Source organism: Dunckerocampus dactyliophorus, chromosome 14 (assembly GCF_027744805.1).
Source record: "Dunckerocampus dactyliophorus isolate RoL2022-P2 chromosome 14, RoL_Ddac_1.1, whole genome shotgun sequence".
Lineage (NCBI taxonomy): Eukaryota > Metazoa > Chordata > Actinopteri > Syngnathiformes > Syngnathidae > Dunckerocampus > Dunckerocampus dactyliophorus.
The window spans coordinates 13,978,321-13,998,757 of record NC_072832.1 but is presented as its reverse complement, the minus strand read 5'-3'; the positions used below and the strand labels follow the sequence as shown (position 1 = coordinate 13,998,757).

General features: G+C 39.9%; 1 protein-coding gene across 1 annotated transcript; it reads right to left on the bottom strand.

The window, feature by feature from the left end:
* Nucleotides 1-1,843: 1,843 nt before the first annotated feature.
* col9a1b (collagen, type IX, alpha 1b) lies at nucleotides 1,844-19,796 on the bottom strand. The gene is made up of 32 exons (XM_054798618.1): nucleotides 19,606-19,796; nucleotides 19,009-19,062; nucleotides 18,893-18,928; nucleotides 18,745-18,807; nucleotides 16,737-16,790; nucleotides 16,394-16,429; nucleotides 16,304-16,327; nucleotides 16,138-16,191; nucleotides 14,674-14,727; nucleotides 14,531-14,563; nucleotides 14,387-14,443; nucleotides 13,885-13,938; nucleotides 11,961-12,014; nucleotides 11,818-11,871; nucleotides 11,675-11,728; nucleotides 11,161-11,214; nucleotides 11,022-11,075; nucleotides 10,895-10,948; nucleotides 10,756-10,809; nucleotides 9,785-9,829; nucleotides 9,646-9,699; nucleotides 9,494-9,547; nucleotides 9,349-9,402; nucleotides 7,678-7,749; nucleotides 7,450-7,485; nucleotides 7,297-7,341; nucleotides 7,163-7,195; nucleotides 6,931-7,077; nucleotides 4,447-4,501; nucleotides 3,502-3,690; nucleotides 2,952-3,029; nucleotides 1,844-2,880 (listed from the first exon to the last, which is right to left on the bottom strand). The coding sequence occupies exons 1-32, from the start codon at nucleotides 19,678-19,680 to the stop codon at nucleotides 2,690-2,692; spliced, it is 2,025 nt and encodes a 674-aa protein (XP_054654593.1). The 5' UTR covers nucleotides 19,681-19,796; the 3' UTR covers nucleotides 1,844-2,689.
* Nucleotides 19,797-20,437: the final 641 nt, after the last annotated feature.

Below are 20,437 nucleotides of genomic sequence, written 5' to 3'. Positions count from 1 at the left end.
ATTTTTCTCATGCAATGCAAAGAAAATTGTGAATTTTCACAAAATATTGTGAATGTATTTTTATTCTCCTAATATTAATAAGCATACGACTTCATTCTCATAATATTTGTACTTTATTGTCATTATGATTTTGCTTGATTCCTGTAAAATTCAGACTTTTATCTTCGAATTTTATGACTGCGGCACTAAATTAAAACCAAAATGATGATTTTTTTCCTTGAAATATTTTTAAATAAATATTTTAATTTTTTTATTAATTAATTTTAAAAAATTTGTCATTTTACATGTATTAATTATTTTTGAAATAGTATTGCTTAATCCGAAAGTCTTTATTCATTTTTTGTAATAAAGACTTTATTCTTGTTCATTTGTTTTAACAATATTCAAACTTAACAATATTAAAACTTTAAGGTAAGAGTTGTGCATAAATGTACACGTTTTTCTACGCACAAGTACAAGTGGATAAATCCCATCTTACGCACGCTCTCCGCGCGCATCTCTGCACACACATCTCTGCGAGGGTTTGCTTTGCGAGATATCAGAAAGAAGCAAAAATGCCGATTGCTCTTTTCCAAAGTTTTTGGACTAAGGAAATTAAATAGTCACATTTGAGAGGCTAAAATCAGGATATTTACAGTACATTCTTAAATGTAACAATTACCAAAATAGTTGTCGATTAACCGGATAATCGATTAATAATCGATTAATCGTTGCAGATCTACTCCTAATATTAATCGAGGAAAAGGCTTCTTGAGACGTCATCTGTACTTCTGTGAAGAAGGTGTCGGACGTTTCGCTCCTCATCCGAAGAGCTTTGGCCAAAATCTTTACCTCGCTGTCCTGAAAAGAGTGATTGGTAGCTTTCAGGTGTAGATGTACTGCTGATTGAGGACCACTAGAATTGTCCCTGCGATGTTGATAAAGCCTTTTTTGGAGCATTTTGGCCAAAGAAAACAGATGGTTTGAAAGAGGAGTAAAGGAAGCCATTTTTGTCAAACAACAGAACCCATCATTGAATCGGAATGGTGGTTTGAGGTTTAATTTGGACCTTGTGTTCAGCAGGTTACTGAGACCAAAACCCACAGCTCTTAGTCTTGCAAATGAGGTGGAGCCAGGGCCGAGCCAGAACAATAGATGCTAACTAGCCAGGATCAGAGTCGTTCATACCCTATTCAGGGAGCGACACTTCCCCTTTTATCGGAGGTGTTAATAACAGGATAGGATTATACCACTACTCCGCCCAGGCTTAGTGTAACGAACCAATAGGGGGAGGGTGTTGACACACCAATTCCGCCCACTCTTACTGTATTTTAGGCCTAAACTACCAGCACTTATTAGTTCGCTGACGAAGCTCTTCGGATGAGGAGCGAAACGTCCGACACCTTCTTCACAGAAGTACAGATGACGTCTCAAGAAGCCTTTTCCTCGATGGACAACTCCTGTACGACTGAGAGCCTACACAGACGTCCTAATATTAATAATCTTACAAATGTAACTGGCCTTTTCACAAAATATTCAGGGTTTTTTTTAATAATAGCTTTAGTTTATTGACTTTACTACTTACTATTTACTTTATTGTCAGCATATTTGAACTGTGGTCTCATAATATTTTTACATTATCCCAAAATTATTAAATAGTTTTATTTTTATGAATTAATCGTTATTACTTTATTCTCATTTTGCGGCTGTATTCTTGTGATTAAGAAAAAATGCTCAGGAACAGACACAAACATGATATAATATTACAACTTTATTAGGGTAATATTTTGACTTTTCTTTGTTCTCGTAAAAATGACATATTTTTCTTGAATTATTCACTTCATTCATGTAAAAGTTTAAAATGCAAAAATAACATAAAATCCCGTCCTTTGAATTTAAATGTATTTCAACGCATGTGTGGGTTTATTCATTTATACACGGTATTTACTCACATTAAAGCACCTACTGAGTGCTTTTAAAATGCAGTATAAAGTACTGCCTTCCAAAATCCAGTCATCCCGATTTTTACTTTAAGAAGCTCATCGTCCAATCTTGAGTGTTTTTTAAATATTCATTCCTTAATCGTTCATCCTGCAGAATAAATCAACACTGTGATGTGTGTATTTTTTTATTTGTTCCATGAATGAGCATTTCCCTCAACTGTACTGCTGTCATCCTGTACAATGAGGCAAAAAGCCACATCAGGTTGTTTTGTAGGAAATATAATTAACCACAACTCAAACATTTTTTTACAGATTTACAACATACACTAAAGTCAGTGTGACTTGGCAGTTTTCACGCTCTCTGCTTTTTATTTCCAACTGCATAGATGGTCGGAAGTGTGTCCAGGTGCAGTTGGATAAACAATCACATACAATACAAAAAAGTCCGAAAAAGGCACATACGCTAAATGCCCATTTGTTTGGGGTGGGTGTTTTTTTGACATGTAGAAAATAGAGGGGCTTTGTGAACGCTTCTAGGCTCCATCTGATAAACGTCTTGCTGGGAATATGAAAACATGTCTCAGGTAGAAGACGCCCAAAAAATGCAGTGTGTTTTTTTTTTTTTTTTTTTAATGGAGGCAGACTCCTTGTGGTGGAGCTTCTCAAGACAAGACGAGAGGTCAATGGAGGGAAGGCGCCACCAACCACAGCCCCCTGAGATGAAAAATGTTCTGATCCAATAGTCTCTGTCTCTTCCAGAGTGGCATTTAGTTCCTTGCAGGTCCCTTCACGTCCACAGACTGCTGGCCCGCCGACAGGTTGCATGAGGACGGGTCGCAGTAACCGTTAGGACCTGCTGCACCAGGAGGTCCAGGTACACCGGGCTGTCCAGGAAGACCGGGAGGTCCTCTCTGGCCGTCACGACCGTCCTGACCGTAACCAGGTTTGCCTGCTTCACCTACAAGCACAAAACTCTTTTTAGAGTTCAATTGTGCAAGATTTGTGTTTTATTAGCAACCATTTACTTACCAGGAAGTCCTGGAGGTCCTTGCTGACCTTTGGCTCCTCGCACAGTGGGCCCTCGGGAGCCTCTGTCGCCCATTTCACCTGCAACACACACCATGTGATGACGACACGCCAAAGCAAAAGCTAAAGCGCTATATCAGGTAATTGCCAACAGAATTGACAATTATAATTATTAATTGCACAACAGGCACAATAATAACACAATAACAGTCATCATCATCATCATAACAACACGGACTGCAGCTAAAACTGAACTCTGACTCCCCTAGTGTCACTTCCTGTCCACACGTCCTGAAGACGTTTATTGAAACACACATGAGCGTGAGTCTTATTTATGTCTGAAATGGCTTGTTTACTCTTATTATGTCTACTATATTGGGTAAGAAGAGTCTAAAGGTGACTATAGGGGTGTTATTTCATGTCTACGGGGCTCTAATAATGGTAAAAATTGTATTTAGTCATAAACAGGTTTTCTACGCTCTAACTACAAAAATATTCTGTTTAATAATATTGAATCGTACTTGGTAGAAATTCAATTCAATGTTCTATTTACCTTTGGGTCCTTTTACTCCAATCGGTCCTGGCGGTCCTTTAAGTCCAGGAAGTCCTCTTGTTCCTGCCTGTCCTGGGAATCCGTTGTCTCCGGGAGCCCCAGGAGGTCCTGGAGGTCCGGGTTTGCCAGGTAAACCAACCACACCTGACTCGGGCCTTCTCAAACTAGCTGCTAACTGGGCCAGTTGTTCTGTTGGAGCAAAGACACAGAAGAAATGAAACTTTGCCTCTCTTGAGTTCTTGAGGGTTCAAGTCAAGGTGAAATAAGGTGATGTGATGAACTAGGGTCATGAAAATTGTTAAAATCTCTTTCAGCATCTTTCAACAAAACCTCAGTAAACGTAGCCTAGAAAGACAATGCTTTAATTAGCAGCAATCAGCGAGAGAAGACATACTGTATGTTCATGGTGCAAATGATCCAATGTTGATCTTCCGCGACTCTTTGCTGCATGATATTTTGCACTTTTCAGACTCCTGATGAAAATTCATGCAGTGGCTGCTCTTTTTAAACATTTCCTTCCCTGGCAGACTCTCTCTTTGCTCTGAGCAGAGGAGTGGAGGTCTGCTGGAGGTGTAATTAATTTTTCAGCAGCTCCGCCATGAAAAAGTAATGACTCTAGGAGATGAGTTTTGAAGACACAAGAGCAAAAAAAAAAAAAAAAAAAGAATAAAGAGAACAGAGGTTGCGTCTTTCCGCTGGAACATTTCTTAGAGGCGAACGAGGAAATCTTTCATCCATCAAATAAACAACGGGTGAAGCTTATTTCATGTTTTGCTTATGAGGCCTTCTGTTTTTTCCAGTGTGTGTGAACCGGAGCGTATTGAGCCAAGTGGCCTGATCAATGAGAACGCGCGCTGCTAGCCAGCTGTATGTGTGCTTTGTGGCTTAAGATTAAAGTCATAAACGAGGCACAAGGGAATGATAAATGGGGGCATGACGTCTTACCTTGCATGACTCGCATGCACACCTGCTTGATGTGCTGGTCGCTTGGCTCTTTACCCTGGAATGCAGTAATACAGAAGCATCAGAGGCATTGAAGGCAATTGATCACAGGACTCCTTCTTGATTGTTCATATTTGTAGTTCCATTCCATACAGCTAAAGAGCTAAAAACGGAGGATGGAAGGTTGGAATTCTGTTTGTCAGCTGAACAAGTGGTCACTGGTTCCATTCCAAAACCAAGATAAACGTGGTTTCTTCCAAACATACTACAATACGTTACAGGTTGCTACATGCAGTGGAGAACCTCTAAAGTCGATTCCACAATTTTAAATTCAACTAAAACCTTTGGGGGAAAATACACTACTGTCAGTGTGAACGACTAGCATGCAAATCTTAGTGAGCCTCTAAAACAAACTTTTTCCACTGGGGGCTGCATACTGAAAAGCCAAAGGATTTGGGGGCCAGTTTGATATTTTAAACTTTATTTAACAAACAAACAGCCTGCATGTCAGCCTTGTGTTATGGGTAACAAAGCAACAACATCATTTTAACATCATTTTTTTCTGGTAACATTACAACTTTTTGCTCATTTTTCAATTTTTGCTGTATTTTTTTTTTTTTACTTTTGTTGTTGAATTTAATTTTTTTTAGAAAGCGCCGTGGGCCGCTTAAAAATGAGCAGCGGGCTGCTTTGGACAACCCTGCTCTAAAGGAATAATTCCACAAGTGTGTTTGGATGTTTCTTTGTCTTTTTTTGTATGTTTTTGCAATGCCAGCACAAAAGCAAAGAGGGGAAATATGATGACGACCAAAGAACAGGAAACAAATTGAATGCGATGTAGAAAAGCAAAACACACATCTCCATCCTGGCTGCTCAATAATAATCATAGAATAAGAAAGCAATGAGGAATAAATGGAAGCGAACTGCAAAACGAATGTCAAGCAACATTCCAGAAATGATTTTGTTCAACGATCGGCAACTTCAAAAATTGGCGTTCGGCCAGAATAGTCACTCACCGCTGTCTGGTGTTTACGCATCTGTCCGTAGCGCGTCCACACTAGGGTCGGGCATCGTTTGAATTGGAACGATACCGGTTCCGATTCCTCGTTTCGATTCTGGTTCTGAACGATTCTCGTTTCCGATGCGTTCAAGAGGCAGGAATATAAACGTTTGCATGGTTTAAATGAGGGCGCTAACCAGAGTTCTTTTCGGATGCAATGTCTGAACTTACTTTAATGGTATGAACTTCTTACCAAATTGATTATGAATTTCTTACAGGGCTATTTTCAACCAGTATAGAAATATCAAACCAGTCAACATGAATATAAATGTACACTTTCACCAAACATTATACTACTTTTGAAAAGTAGTATACTTTGTTTGCTGCCTCACCGTTGTTGTAAGCTATTTTTTATGACACCCTTATTTTGTTAACACAAGTAAACAGGATACAGTATAGCCCAGAGTGCTCTTATATTGAAGAGCCGGAATTGTGTTGTGTGAGTTGAGAAGGTCCTTGCCTGTTGCTAACAGAGACCGACTGTACAAATGATATACTTGCCTGGCCGTAGCCCCCGTGCTTTATTTACACCGAACTTCGACATCATCCTGAAACCCTCGGTTACATTGGCATGAGACGCCATTTATTGTTTGACTTCCCTGATTCTGATTGCTTGGAGCAGGGGCGTCAAACTCGTTTTCACCGTGGGGAACCTTGCAGTTATGTTGACCCTCAGAGGGGCACCTCTAATCTGAATATTATCATTTTCACTTTGAGTATATATCTATCATATGATTTGAATAATAATAATTATTATTATAATGTTAACTATCCATTAATAAATAATACAAAATAATCTTATCAAATTGGATTTGACAACAAAAAAAAGACTTTTCTGTCAAAATCGGCACCAACAAAGATTGATTTAGACTGGACAAAATCTGAAAAGAACAGATGGCATCAGTTGATTTTCATCACAGCCTCAGCCACTTATTTAGCTTTTTCTTTAGCTTTTATTAGCCTGTATAGTCAGGGACCCTTGTTTTGTTTGTTTCCCCCCACCCCGATACGCCGCCTTGGGCTACACCTCCCCTGAAGTCACACTTTGAAAACCCCTGCCTTAGAACGTTTTACTTTGACAGTCAGCAAAGCATTAAAAATGGAGCTGGGGCTGTTTAGTCTGGAAAGATTGCAGTGGATGATCTCTAGCGGTACGAGCTCTACTTATCTAGTCATCCATCCTTTTTCTGTTCAGGGTCGCAGTGCTAGCTGGCTTGGAGTAAAAAGGCAGTCTTCACGCTAGCTGCATGAAAGTCAGCTATGTGAACCACTACACTACCAATATCAATGTCTACGTCAGTCAGTGTCAAGAGCACAAAGTAGTACCTAAGAGTAAACACCCCATTTAAATGCCATTGTAGCCTAAAAGTGTAACAATTGACTTTTTTTTAGTGAGTACGTCTGCTCATGTTTTATCTTGGACCTACCGCAGGACCTTGTGTTCCTCTGACTCCAGGTGGACCTCGGTTCCCCTGCATGCCTCGTGGTCCAGGTGTTCCAGGAGGCCCCTCAACACCGGGCTGCCCTCGACCTCCTTCTGGACCTCTTCTGCCAGGCTCGCCGGGGTTGCCAGTCTTTGTAATAAATAAGGAGGCGGACCATAGAGTTTAAACAAAGCTCTTCTTGGTTGGTACCATATCCTAAAAACAACAGACAAACCTCGCCCTTTGCTCCAGATTCTCCAGGTTGGCCCTATAAGATGAATACGTAAAAATATATGGAAATATTATGCATTGTAACTTCTTGGGATTTTGTAGAAAAAAATAAGTGTTTATATTTGCATAAGAGCTTACATTATCTCCTTTCTCTCCAGGGTTGCCTTCATCACCTTGCAGACCCTGAAAAAGGATCATGCGCATGAATCATACAGTCCAATCACTTTTTTTTTAGTTAAGTATCATGTTCGCTCGTACATGGAATTATCATTTCATATCAAGACTTCATACCTGCTCTCCCTTGGGTCCTCCTTCTCCACGCTCACCCTGTAATAAACAAGACAAATGAGGTTTGCTGCAGTGTGTGTGTGTGTGTGTGTGTGTGTGTGTGTGTGTGTGTGTGTGTGTGTGCGCGCATTCATCTACAACAGAGGGAGCCTGTGTTGAGTAATAATCTTCTAAACAATGGTCTTGAATCTCTGAAAGCTTTCCAAGATGGACTGTGGTGATTTTCCTTACCCTCTCTCCTTTAATTCCAGGAACGCCTGGAGGGCCAGGAAGACCAGGAAGACCGGGGTCACCTTTGGGTCCCTACAACAAACCACACGAGAACATTTAGAAGGTATGTTTGTTATATATAGGAGCAACATATTTGATAGTTAAAGTGTGTTAAAATGCGTCAAACCCAGACAGCCACAGCATCTAATAATAACCAGAATCTTTACCTGCCAAAACATTAGGAACAGCAGCAATATGAGCTCTAGACTCAAACTACCACATATAGAACTGACTAAACTGTGACTAAAACAAGAAGCATTTACGTTCAAAAGGCTAATACTAAAACTAAAATGTCTGCCAAAGACAACCGTGCATGTGTATTACTGTGAATGCATTCCCGAGATGAGCTGAGGTGACGGGCGGACAGGAAGTGATGTCGGGGGTTGAGAGTTGAGTGTCAGCTTTGCGTGGGTAGCGGCAGCAACAGGAATCATTGTTTTTATTAGGGATTATTGTGCATGTTGTGAGATAATTCAAACCAAGTCCATGTGATTGTGTGTCTCATCGAACACATTACTGACACCTAGTGACCAGTGTAGAGTACTACATATCATCAACGTCTGTGTCTTTTGAATGCCTTATTATTTGTATTTTATAATGCTTAATTTAGGCAAACAATACTTCAAATTGGCTTAAACATGCATATTTTTGACTAATAATATAACATAATGTAATTATACTAATATAATCAACCACAAAATAGCATGGTTTATTAACTATTATATTTTTGAGAACCCGTGATAGAATGAAGCCGGTAAATTTTAAGTGTCGAGTGACGGCTGTACATGCTTTTCATGTATCTCAGCAACAGCGGCACCTTGTATTACTATCTCGGTGCACTGCCTTTAAGAGGGAGCATACAGCACAGTGAAAATGTAATTTCCCCTAAAGGATGACAAAGGTGGACTTAAAAATAATTGTAATAATAATATTTTATTCATTTTTTGCTGGTGAGCATATATCTTCAATGTGATGTGTTTTTAAAGGGATAAAATCAAACATTCATGCCAGTCTTTTACAACATATTGTAACAGACGTTTTCTTCGCTAAACCCTTTAAGATCATGGTGCAAAACTGGCTGCACCCAAAATAAAGGCAAAATGGGTAAGTTCCTATCTTAACACAATATTTCAAAAAGTGCTAACATGTCATTATAACATAAAGCATTCTTCCCACATTGATTGTGCACTGATTGAACACTGAATTTATAATTTTACATCAGTTTGCACAATAAAATTCCCTCCCATGGCTCTTACAATGAGCTTTTAGCATCAGCAAGCGCAGCAGTCTATTGTCAGTTTGTGTCTCCCAATCCCCCTTTGATCCCTGAGCCACAGTGAGGAATGTCAGGAGAACAGAGGAGTCTTTCAGCCTGCTGCTCCTGCTCTCCCCTCACTGTGAAAATAGACCTCAGGTGCGATCCATGTCTATTATACCAAACTCTACTGGGAAACAACAGTCGGGAAGAAAACCTCTGAGACTTCTCCACCTGCCTCACCATGTTACATTCTATTATACCGTATAAAAACACTGGGGGCCACTGAATAATTCAATCACACCCTAAATAAAATGGAAATTATATACAGTACTATTATTAGAAATAATAATAATGCTTAGTAGCCAACAACTTACCCTGGCACCCGCTTTGCCGGCAGGACCCAATGGGCCTTGTTCTCCTAATTCTCCCTGCAAACAGAAGGGAAGGTGAACAAAGAGGGTCATTAGACTTATTAATTCAATTAAAACCATTAAAAATTCTGCAAAGATAATTACTCACAGGTTCCCCGATGGGTCCAACAGGTCCAACCTCACCTTGTTCCCCACGCTCGCCCTGTAGATAAAACATAACGATTGTTCCCTCTTTTTTTTTCTTTTTTTTTTTTAACAGATCATATTTATTCTTGGCTTTATAAAGCTGGTGTGCTGTACCATTTTTCCAGCTGAACCCATTGTTCCAGGGAAGCCTGTTTGACCAGCATCACCCTGAATAAAAACAAGCACAAAAAAGCAATTTAAAAGGAATACAAGAGACAACAGCTTATATTTAATAATAAATCATGCAAGTAACCTTTGTGCCACTCTGTCCTTTTGGTCCAGGTGAGCCAGGCAGACCCTGAAACACAAAATAAGATATTTTAAAAAGTTGTAGCCATACTAATGAAGTATATTTGTCTGATCTATTGGCCCAAATAAGCCTCCGGTTGAGTTCTGTCCTGTCATTAAGGATTGTATCGTTTATTTGTTTTTGCACAATTCAACATGTCCGAAAAGAAGTAGGAAAAACCAGAGCTTATTCAATCCTACCCCTTTTTTGTATCTGTTAGTGACAATTCATTCACACCATATCTTTTGCATGTTTCCTCACAAATTTGAGGAAAAATCTCTGCTCTCACACTCACAGGGGAGAAAGCGATTATTGCGTAATACATGTTTGATTAATATCAGTGTTTACGTTACAACGGTGCTTCTCAAACAGTGGGGCACTTCCCCCTTGGGGGCGAGATGTCGGGGGCGCAAAAGTAAAAGAGCTAACGTTTGGTCTGTACAGTACTTGCTAGCTTTGCAGACAAATAAGAGGTTCTCAGTGGAGACACTCGTTGGGTTGCGTTTCACAGCCTTTACTTTGAAGCACCATAAAACTGAACATACCAAAATAAAGCATGGCAATTATGACTTACGTAAGATACAAATAATTTCCCTGACATTCAACATAAACAAAATGAATTGTAACAAATACACCAGCGTGACAGTAACTTACATTGGAAATCCCATATACGCGCTAGCAATTAGCATTAGCGATTAACATGGCAAATCCAAACACCTCCAGATATGACAACTAATTAGACATGTAGACGTACATTCCACTTAAACAGATGAAGCACAATAAGCATAACATGCTTTCAGGCAAACATTTTCTACAGCTCAACAAGAGACAGGACTGGCACGTTGCTGTGCAGCTACTTCCTGGCTGGGGCAATATTCTGAGGACAAACTGAACGTAAATGCATACTTGCAAGACTGATAGAGACTCATACTTACAGGATGTCCCTGAAGGCCAACCTCTCCAGCAAGTCCAGGTTTTCCAATGTCTCCCTGTAGATAAATAAATAGTGCAGATATTGCCCTGAATGACAACACATGCTTTGTACAGCAGTTGCAACGTTAGAAGTGATGATACCTTTGCTCCCGGCATGCCAGGAATACCCTCACGACCGTCCACACCTGGTAAACCCTGATTGGCAGAGTAAAATAAGCCGACTTGCAATTTTAAAAAAAAATTGAACATTTGACAAAATCATACTCACAGCGTCTCCCTTCGGACCTGGAAGACCTGTGATCCCTCTTGGGCCTTGGGCACCCTGAACAATAAAACCTTCTGTCAAAGCCATAATCCAGTTGTTTATTTCTTTTTTGATTAACATTACTGATCATGTGTCAGCGGACCTGCTCGCCTTTAGGCCCAGGCTCACCCATCACACCTCGCTGACCCTGATCACCCTGAAAAAATTGACAGAAACATTTATACTTGGGAAGGTAGCTGAGAAGTAGTGGGATTATATTGCAATAGAAATTACTTTCTCGCGTTATTCAGTGAGAACATGTCTCTAAACATTTGACTGGTACTGTATGTGGACAAAAGTTAATGTGTATGTGTATGTGTATGTGTATGTGTATGTGTATGTGTATGTGTGTGTGATGGGTTTGAGGTCAGGGTCTTCCAGAGTTCTTCCAAGCATGTCTTTGTGGGCCTCAATTTGTACACTGGGACACAGTCATGCTGGAACAGAAAAGAACCTTCCCCAAACTGTTCCCACAAAGTTAGAAGCATACAATTGTCCTATAATTATTAGTAAGTTGGAACTAATTGGTGTTGCCCAACCCTTGACTGCTAATTTATTGCGAAATATTTCGGATGACTTTTGTCCATACGCTTGTCTTTTGAATTGCACCAACTTACTGTTGCCCCGGCAACACCCTGAGGACCTGGATCTCCATCAGGACCACGAGCCCCCTGCCAGACAACAACATGAACAGGTAGAGCGTTTTATCACAGTTCCATTTAAATATACAAATATCAACGAAGAGAAAAAATATACCAACCATCTCTCCTTTAGGGCCCATCATCCCTGTGGCTCCACGGATCCCCTGGCTACCCTGAAACAACAAAACAAAGCCAACAGGTGAGTGGAATAAAACTCAGCGGCACCAGACTCACTCAAGCAATTAAAAATACACAATCTAACCGTTGGTCCTTGTGAGCCAACCTCCCCTGGACCTCCTTGGTCTCCTTCCTCCCCCTGGAAGCAAACACACCAAGAGCAGTACAAGGTCACAGTAGAGGAAAAGGGTACCTTTTGATCTAATTAGGCCTCTCAGTTGCACAAATACTGTGGATTTGTGTAAATAAATAAAACAACACACTCTTTTAATGTGATTAACAGCAATTTTCTTTAAAGATTTGCTCAAACAGGGCAAAAAGCAAATGATTCAACTCCAATCTGTTGCCCCACTTTGCTACTTACAAATAATTAATGTGCTGAATCTGCACTAAATATGGGATATTCATTAGGAGAAAGCATTTGGGGTTTAAAGCAAATTTTGTGTCATTAGAGAGGTAATTTGTTCTTTTAATTAGGGGTAATAGAAGCGGCTATTGAGGCAAGTAAACACAGACAGCTTCACAACAAACATCATGAAAGAAAGAAGAGAAGAAAGTGAAAAGAGTCAAATGATTAAATTCTGCTTGTCTGATGGGAAAAGTAAAACATCAATACAAAGAGCTCGTGTAAGTCAGACAGACATGTTTTGGAATAATCCACATCTCCCTCTTTTTGTATCACAAAAGGAAATTAATACCAATTGATACCAATGCTGAGACTGCTGTGGAATATCAGGGTACCCACAGGGTCCTAAAAAGTCTTAAAAAGACTTAAATCATCCGTTCATTCATTTTCTATGCAGCTTGTCCTTGTTTGGGTTGCAGGGGTATGCTGGAGATAATCCCAGCTGGCGGGGTACACCCTGGACTGGTCGCCAGCCAATCACAGGGCACATATAGACAAACAACCATTCACACTCACATTCATACCTATGGACAATTTAGAGTCGCCAATTAACCTAACATGCATGTTTTTGGAATGTGGGAGGAAACCGGAATACCCGGAGAAAACCCACACACGCACGGGGAGAACATGCAAACTCCACACAGAGATGAACCCAGATCTTCCCGATCTCCTGACTGTGTGGCCAACATGCTAATCACTCGGCCATCTCAAAAATGTCTTTAAAATGTAAAACAAATGCATAAATTTCAGTCTTGCTTTCAACTGTTTCGATATTTCAGTACGCTATAACATACAGTATTTATAAAACGGAACTGAAGTACCTACTGCATGCAGTCTGGTCCGAATTTATCGAGCACAACCAGCTAGCGTGCTTTCCGCGTGCTGCCGGCCTCCAACTTTTCTTTGCCTTTTGTACTTTTTTGCCAGTATGGATGTGAAATGAATCTTAAATGATATTCATTATAGTCTTAAAAAGTCTTCAATTTGACCAGATGAAACCTGCAGAGGCACTGAATATGTGCACACGTCATGGACATTTACGTACATACCAGACAAAAAAGCCTTTGAATTGAACTGTGAAAAAATATAAACATTTATTTGCGATACTTTTTGGTTGAAAAAAAGTGTAGCGTGGAGCCGAAGAGGGACAGCACCTTTAACAGAGAGTGCTCTTCAGAAGTAAGAAAAAAAAATGGCAAAAAGTCCCTAAAATGGACCTTCAGTCATTGAAGGACAACATCATTGTGAGGCTGATGGTAAATCCTTCACACAGACAGATAGCCTCATTTCCATTTATATAGTGCATGAACACATTACAGGGGGAGAGGGTGCTTGAACAACAATTCAAATAAATCATGCTTGCCCCATCGCTATAGGTTTCAGAGGCATTACACACACACTTGTCTCGCCTCATCTTGAAATAGAGCAGAGCAAATAATGCTTGTTTCACAATGTGGAGCAACACTTTCCTCATTATGCCTTTTGGTATATTGTGGGTTTGAATGTTGTGGCATGCGTGTTGCATTTAAGTCCTGGAATCTCACTGAAATGAATCGCTTGCAGGGAATATTTGACATTAGCTTCAATGAAATATTTACTTTACCTTGTGCCCTTGCTTTCCAGGTTCCCCTGCTTCACCTTTGACACCTTTGTGGCCCTGATAAAAGGCATAGAAGAAGACCAGTGAGCGCAGCAGTTGTCAAAATGTGACAACTGGAAAGGCAGCACTGTGCACAGTGCCTAGTAATATATTATTTTGGTGTCAGAACTCACTGTGATATGCTCAAAACAGAAATTAAAATGCCCTGAAATTAGATTTTAAATTATAAACAGTAATGAAATATAATTATAAATTTAAAAAAATAATGGAGATAGTAATTAATTATGATGGTGTCCCACTGTGACACTCACTTGAAGGTCTTGACTTTTTAAATGATGCATACTATTTAATATAATCACACAAATTCATGAAGAAATAAGAAATAGCCCACACTTTACATTAATTACCCATTTACCCACCGATATTCTATAGTTATTTTTGACATAAAATCCACGCTTCAAAAACCCCTGTTTAGGTGCAGACAAGGCTCTACTGTTCTTCTCACCTTCATGCCAGGAAGACCAGGATGTCCAGATGTTCCAGGTGGACAAGAGTTGGGACACTAAACAGCAGCAAAAAAGTAATTTAGAATGCCACATAATTACAGTAGTCTTTTTTTTTTTTTTTCTTAAAATCTTGTCAGATTTACCAGGTCGGCACTTCCTAGCATCCCAGCTGCCCCCTGCAATGGAGAAAAATGTGCTTTTTCTATTTAATTGTAGCAGAAGATGAGACTAATAGAAGTGATGGCATTAGTTCACCTCAATCATGTGAATGTCAGAGGTGACTTACTCTGGGCCCTGTCGGTCCACGAGGTCCTTGTGGTCCTCTCACACCCATCGGTCCCTATGGTCAACAAGTACACATAATACACGGGTGTTCAGAAAGTCGCTTATAATATATAGTAGCAGTAATGCTAATATTATGCATAGCGCCAATTAACATGAAACTATATCGTTTTGAAGTTGTTAAATGTGCAAAGGCTTTATATAAAATATCTTATTTTTATTTTACTATTCCCAACATGTAGCAGGTTTACTTTCTCCAGAGTCACCTGTTTTAAAATGAAGGTCATTCTGTTGCAAACAATGATAGCCAAAGGGCAGCATTATTTCCAATAAAAACAGTTCAAAGTAGAAAATGGAATTCCAGTACCGTAAATATCATCCTTGGGGCAAGTACTGCTTCCTTTATATCATGTGTTTTATCTTAAGCCCTATATTGAATTGAAATGATCTTAAAATTGTGCGAAGGGCCCTAAAAATGGAAATATGGTTTAATAAGAAATGCTCGGATGTGTTATGAGGCTCACCATATTGCATTGCAATTATATTAGGTTTCAGTGAGACAAATTCTTTTGATGGCAGACTTAAATATAATGGCTCCAGGGATGTTTAAAAGTAAAGTCACTTACTTCAAGTCTAAGATAACTTTTTGTGGTAACTAAGGTAAAATGCTACTGCAATGGCTGTTCCTTCTCTTTAGCCTTTCTGGCTAGTTCTTTGGACCATGTTGCAATCGGAAAAGCAGTCAACACAATTTTAAAAGTTTTCAAATTGTATTTTAAAAAAAAAATAAGAGCAATATATTTGGGTACGGCGCTTGACTCTAGCATCAATGAGGAAGTTTGATGAGCCCAGAATGAAGGTACATAGAATCTATATAGTTAAGCTTGTGTCTGGAAAGTGAAAGTTAAGCTTGTGCGTGAGAGACTGGCTCAAACTGTTCTAACTATGCTGTTAGCGTGTCTGTTTACTATCTTCTCCTCTCAGTACTTTTCCATGAGTTATCTATGTGTTGTGCAACTTTAGTTGTGCTATGTGAGAGGGTGGGGGGGTCATTAAAGCATTCCTATGGGAAGTTATAAGACTTAAATACATGAAGCCAGTGCTCCTGAAATAGTGGGGTGTGTGCAATGAACTCTCAGGGGGGTCGTGAGAGGCAGGGAGGACTTTCAATATTAGTGCAGACCTGCCAACATGTCTGAATTTGTTGTACTCAGCATGCAGTTTGACTCTTCAGTATGCTTGTATGCTTCACTGCTCTCCATTTTGTTGCATTTTGCTGGTCTCAGTTTCGAGTTCAGTCTGTACAGTACAGATAAATACATATTATCATTTTCTAAATCACGCGAAAATATTTCTGTCCCCCAGTGGGGGCATGACAGAAAATAATTGAGAGCCACTGCACTAAGATATTAGCCTGAACCAAAAAGCATAATAATAATATCTAACACTCATTTTTTTCTATACTTACAGGTGGCCCTGTTCTTCCAACTTCACCCGGAAGCCCTCCTGGCCCAGGAGGCCCCTGTTATTGAAGATCATTTTAAACCGAGGTGAAATTTGTTATTGTAATGCAAACACCAAAATTAAGCGGTATAGACCAATACAGAATGGATTAAACATGGTGAGTCACTTACAGGGGGTCCATCAGGCCCAACACCCTGAGGAGAAACATACAGTGTGATGAGTGTTGCCAAGATAGACATGATGTTAAATATTTAACTCACAGCAGCTCCACGAGGTCCATTTGTTCCAGGTTCACCCTAAAAACAAACAGATACATAAAGATAATCTCTAATCATAGTGCTCCCTATAATTGTGAGACTTATGAGTTGTCATTCCCGCAGTTCATCACATGACTGGGCCGGTCAGCCAGGCACATTTGACCCAGCAATGTTTGGACTAATGAGGAGTGATGCCAGGCTTTGGCTCCCCACAGAGATTATACGGAGGACTTGCAGGATTAGGTCTCATTTGTCAGGAAGAGTTTAAGCACTGCTACTCCTGCTTGGCACCGTTTCTATGTTGCTCTCGGAGGTGAGGGGAAGTAAAGGCTCATTAGTCACTTACTTTCTGTCCGGGGGGACCGTCAGGGCCTGGTTCTCCAATAGGGCCGGTCAAACCCTGTAGAGAGGAGATTCAGGCAGGATTAGAATAGTCATGTGCTTGTTAAATGAGCCAGTATCCTCCCTCTGGTAATAGTCCTATATTCAACATTAGACCAATGTAATTTTAACATTCACCTTGTGGGAGGAGCTCTGTTCATAAAAGGGATTGACCGCCTCCTTATGGCTGTTACATTATATAATACAGTTCACTTTCAAGCGTTTAATTAAACCACCAGTTTACACTCACATCCTAATAAAGGTGTGTTGAGCTTAAAGATGCAGGCAGGAGGACATTTTAGAGGAGGAGCGGGGGTCAGCAGCAGGGCGTGAGGGCAAAGCCTTCAGACTGCAGACAGCAGAGAGCAACATTCCTTTGGCTCATTTCAAACAAGGAATCATTCCACACCGCTTTGTGGATTCTCAGCAGGAGAGACCAACTGCATTCGGCCAACAGAGACGCTTTTGTTTTCAAACTGTCATAATTTGCCACGGAAAGAGTTGACGCACGCTTTAAAAAAATGTATAATGTTTTGTGACAATGCACAGCCATGTACAGTAATGTGCAAAAGCGACCGCTCGCCAGCTATTTTGGCATAGTCATTTTGACATTGTGTTCATATTAGCAACTAGGTGTGTAATGATACATATACTACATCGATGTATCGATTTATATTCCTATGATCCAACTACACAGATCTGTGTTCGGCAAGGTAATCAATCGATTGCATCTATACTAGGAAATAAAGCATTGGATTTAAGCACGGTAGGCTTTATATGGATGTGTGTTTTTTTTAACACTTTTAATGATAAATATGTTAAACGTTACTCGATTCAGTCTGCATGTCTGTTATGTCATCGCCACGCGCCAGCAGACAACAAAAACATAGCATGGCGGATGGCAGAGGATAAGCTGGTAAGCTATAAATAATTAAGCCACCATTGCGGTCCAGTGTGTGGAAACACTTTGACTTTTGCAAAGAGGGAGATCTTCTAAATAAGTCGCCTGCTGTTTGTAGGATATGTAAAGGTCAAGTAAAACACCACGACAACACGACAAATTTCTCCAAGAACCTACCAAGGCGCCATGGGATTTCACACGACGCTGACCGTCCAGGCACCTCTCGTTCCCACTACAGCAGCAGAGCAAAGTGGCTTTATCTCTTACTGCACTTACTGTACTTTTATTGAAAATGTATTGAATATTGAAAATGGCAGCAGATAAGGTTAACCTCCTGTTAATTCAACCTGAAGTATCAGTTGCACTTTATTCAAATGAAATGTGAATGCATTTGCCATTAATTGTTGTTTATATCCACAATTAATTTATACCTAATTCCCTCACAAAAAACAACGGGAATCTTGGAAACTTCACCTGCACTGTCCAGTATCCAGGTATTTATTTCACCGTCACATGGGTTGAATTTTTGGCTTAAAAGTTGCTGAATTGATTTAAAGTTACTGAATTGTTTCTGATCGTATCGTCCTGAATGAACCAACATCGTCCTTGAATCGTATCAGCAACCACAAAACACGATATGAATCAAATTATTCTAACGACTCGTTAGGCCCCTACTAGCAACGGCAAAATTTAGAAATAACATTAATTAGGGTTCCATTACAGTTAGCTTTTGGGGGCAGGTTCCTGCTACATTGTTGTCATGCACATTCTTAGCATGGTACTGAGGTACATTGGACTGAATGCTACAGAAGTATAACTACAGTATGTATATTGTTGTTTTGTTGTTGTTTTTAACCCTAATGTGACATCATCTTTATTACAATAATCCTTTGGACCAGATAACATGTTACATTTAACATCAACACACAATCTGTGTTTCTTCATGCTGTGTAGTGAATTTCTCACATTCCTGCACAATTCTACCCATCCCTTAATACCAAATGCAGTCTACGTGCTGACAGGAATAAAGCTAAACCTTAATATAAATAATCGTGAAACATAGAAGGCTTACATCATTTCCAGGAATCCCAGGTAATCCCGAAGAGCCAGCTTTACCAGGCTCCCCATCAGGTCCCTGCAAATGACACAAAGTTTAAAAGAGGCCAACAAAAAAGGTAACGTGAGAGTTGATTTCAGATTGAATCAAATTGTATAGTTACAGCGGGACCGTCAGGGCCATCTGATCCCCTTTCCCCCTAAAAATGAAAAATAAAAGATTCAGTTACAGATAGGAAAGCATTTCGAACACAACTGGACATAAAGTTAGTGGACTCACAGCAATGCCATCAATTCCTGGTACACCTGCAGGTCCAGGAGGTCCTTGGCTCCTCTAAATAATAACAAACCACACTCATTTGTTTTACATGTATTTTTGTGATTCTTTCTTTCAAGAGGTGGCAATTAGGGAACAGGTGCACCTTTTATGCATGTCTGTAAGATTATTATTCTGCATCCTACTCACACAATATATTATTAACTTGTGAATGTAGAAAGTCGCTCAATCCCTTTTATTTGAACATTTTTTGCCAACTTAAATTTAGACAAATGTGCTGATTTCCAGCCAATCAACAAGGAAAATGTATGATAAAAGTGAAAAAATAAAGAGATATACATTTTTAAGAAAGTGCATTCAACAATATTTAAATATACATTTTTTTTTTTAGTTTTGAAAAAGGTGCGTTAAAATATTGGAATTTACGCAAAATAACATTTACATTTTTTTCATTTGAAGTCTTGAACACTTAATATTTTTTTTCTCAAGACATCCAAACAAACACTACACTAAATTGAGAGCAGTAAGAACAACGTGTGGAATATCGCTCAACTGCGCCGCTTCAGTCTACAGAGAAACAAAGGAAGAAAAAAGACTTACTTGAGCCGAGCAAAGAAGGACAAAGTGCAGAAGCAGCCCCAGGAGAGGCCATCGATAGCCGGGGGCCCGAGCCATGGTTCCCCGTGGGCAAGAAAGGTCAAAAGTTTTAAGTCCTTTCTCTGGGATTTGTTGGGTGGAAGAAGCCCCAGACAAAACAACCCAACTGAACCCGTCTTGGCAATCTGGAGACCCTGGAAGGACCCGTAGCCATGTGAGGCTCATGGATATTCATGTCAATGCATGTTTATTCATGCTGGGCCAGCTCAAAGGAGGGGACTGGAAAAGGCAAACTGAGGGGAGGGGTCATTCTGGTGACCTCTCCAATAGGCAGGATGTGTGTCTTATTTAACTACTCCTAGTGCCGTTTTAAAATCACTCTAAAGTAACTGTAGTCTTTCAAAGGGCCATCTTACTCATGAGGAAGATTTTATACACATACAGTGTATGTGTCATTTATGACAAGCAATGGTCCTCTGAAGTTTATGTAAATCAAAAAAAATAATTGTTATTATTTACATTACCGATGTCCTGGCTGGAAGGTCGTGACAGGCCTCGCTCTGCTCTGGTCACGTCACAATGAATCAGCATCGACTGCAGCTCAAACTTGACGGAACGATGAAATGAAATCAAATATTATATATGAAGTACAAGAGATGTTGTTTCATGAAGGCTTACAGCGTGGGTGTCCAAAGTGTGGCCCGGCTGGCCCACAGCTCGTTTCTTATTGGCTCTTGGCATAATGTAAACATTTAATTCATTCTTCATTGATGAGATATATTATTATATGTTACACTAATTTGATGTGTCGCAGAGGACACAAAGCAAATATGTG

What these genes read in the sequence shown, in the direction of transcription:
- col9a1b (XM_054798618.1), bottom strand. Translation starts at nt 19,680, where the DNA reads ATGGCTCGGGCCCCCGGCTATCGATGGCCTCTCCTGGGGCTGCTTCTG. An exon ending in CTGGAAAGCAAGGGCACAAG is followed by an intron (nt 12,015 to 13,884) that starts GTAAAGTAAATA and finishes GTTTGCTTCCAG; the next exon opens with GGGGAGGAAGGAGACCAAGG. An exon ending in AAGGACAGAGTGGCACAAAG is followed by an intron (nt 9,700 to 9,784) that starts GTTACTTGCATG and finishes GTTTTTATTCAG; the next exon opens with GGTGATGCTGGTCAAACAGG.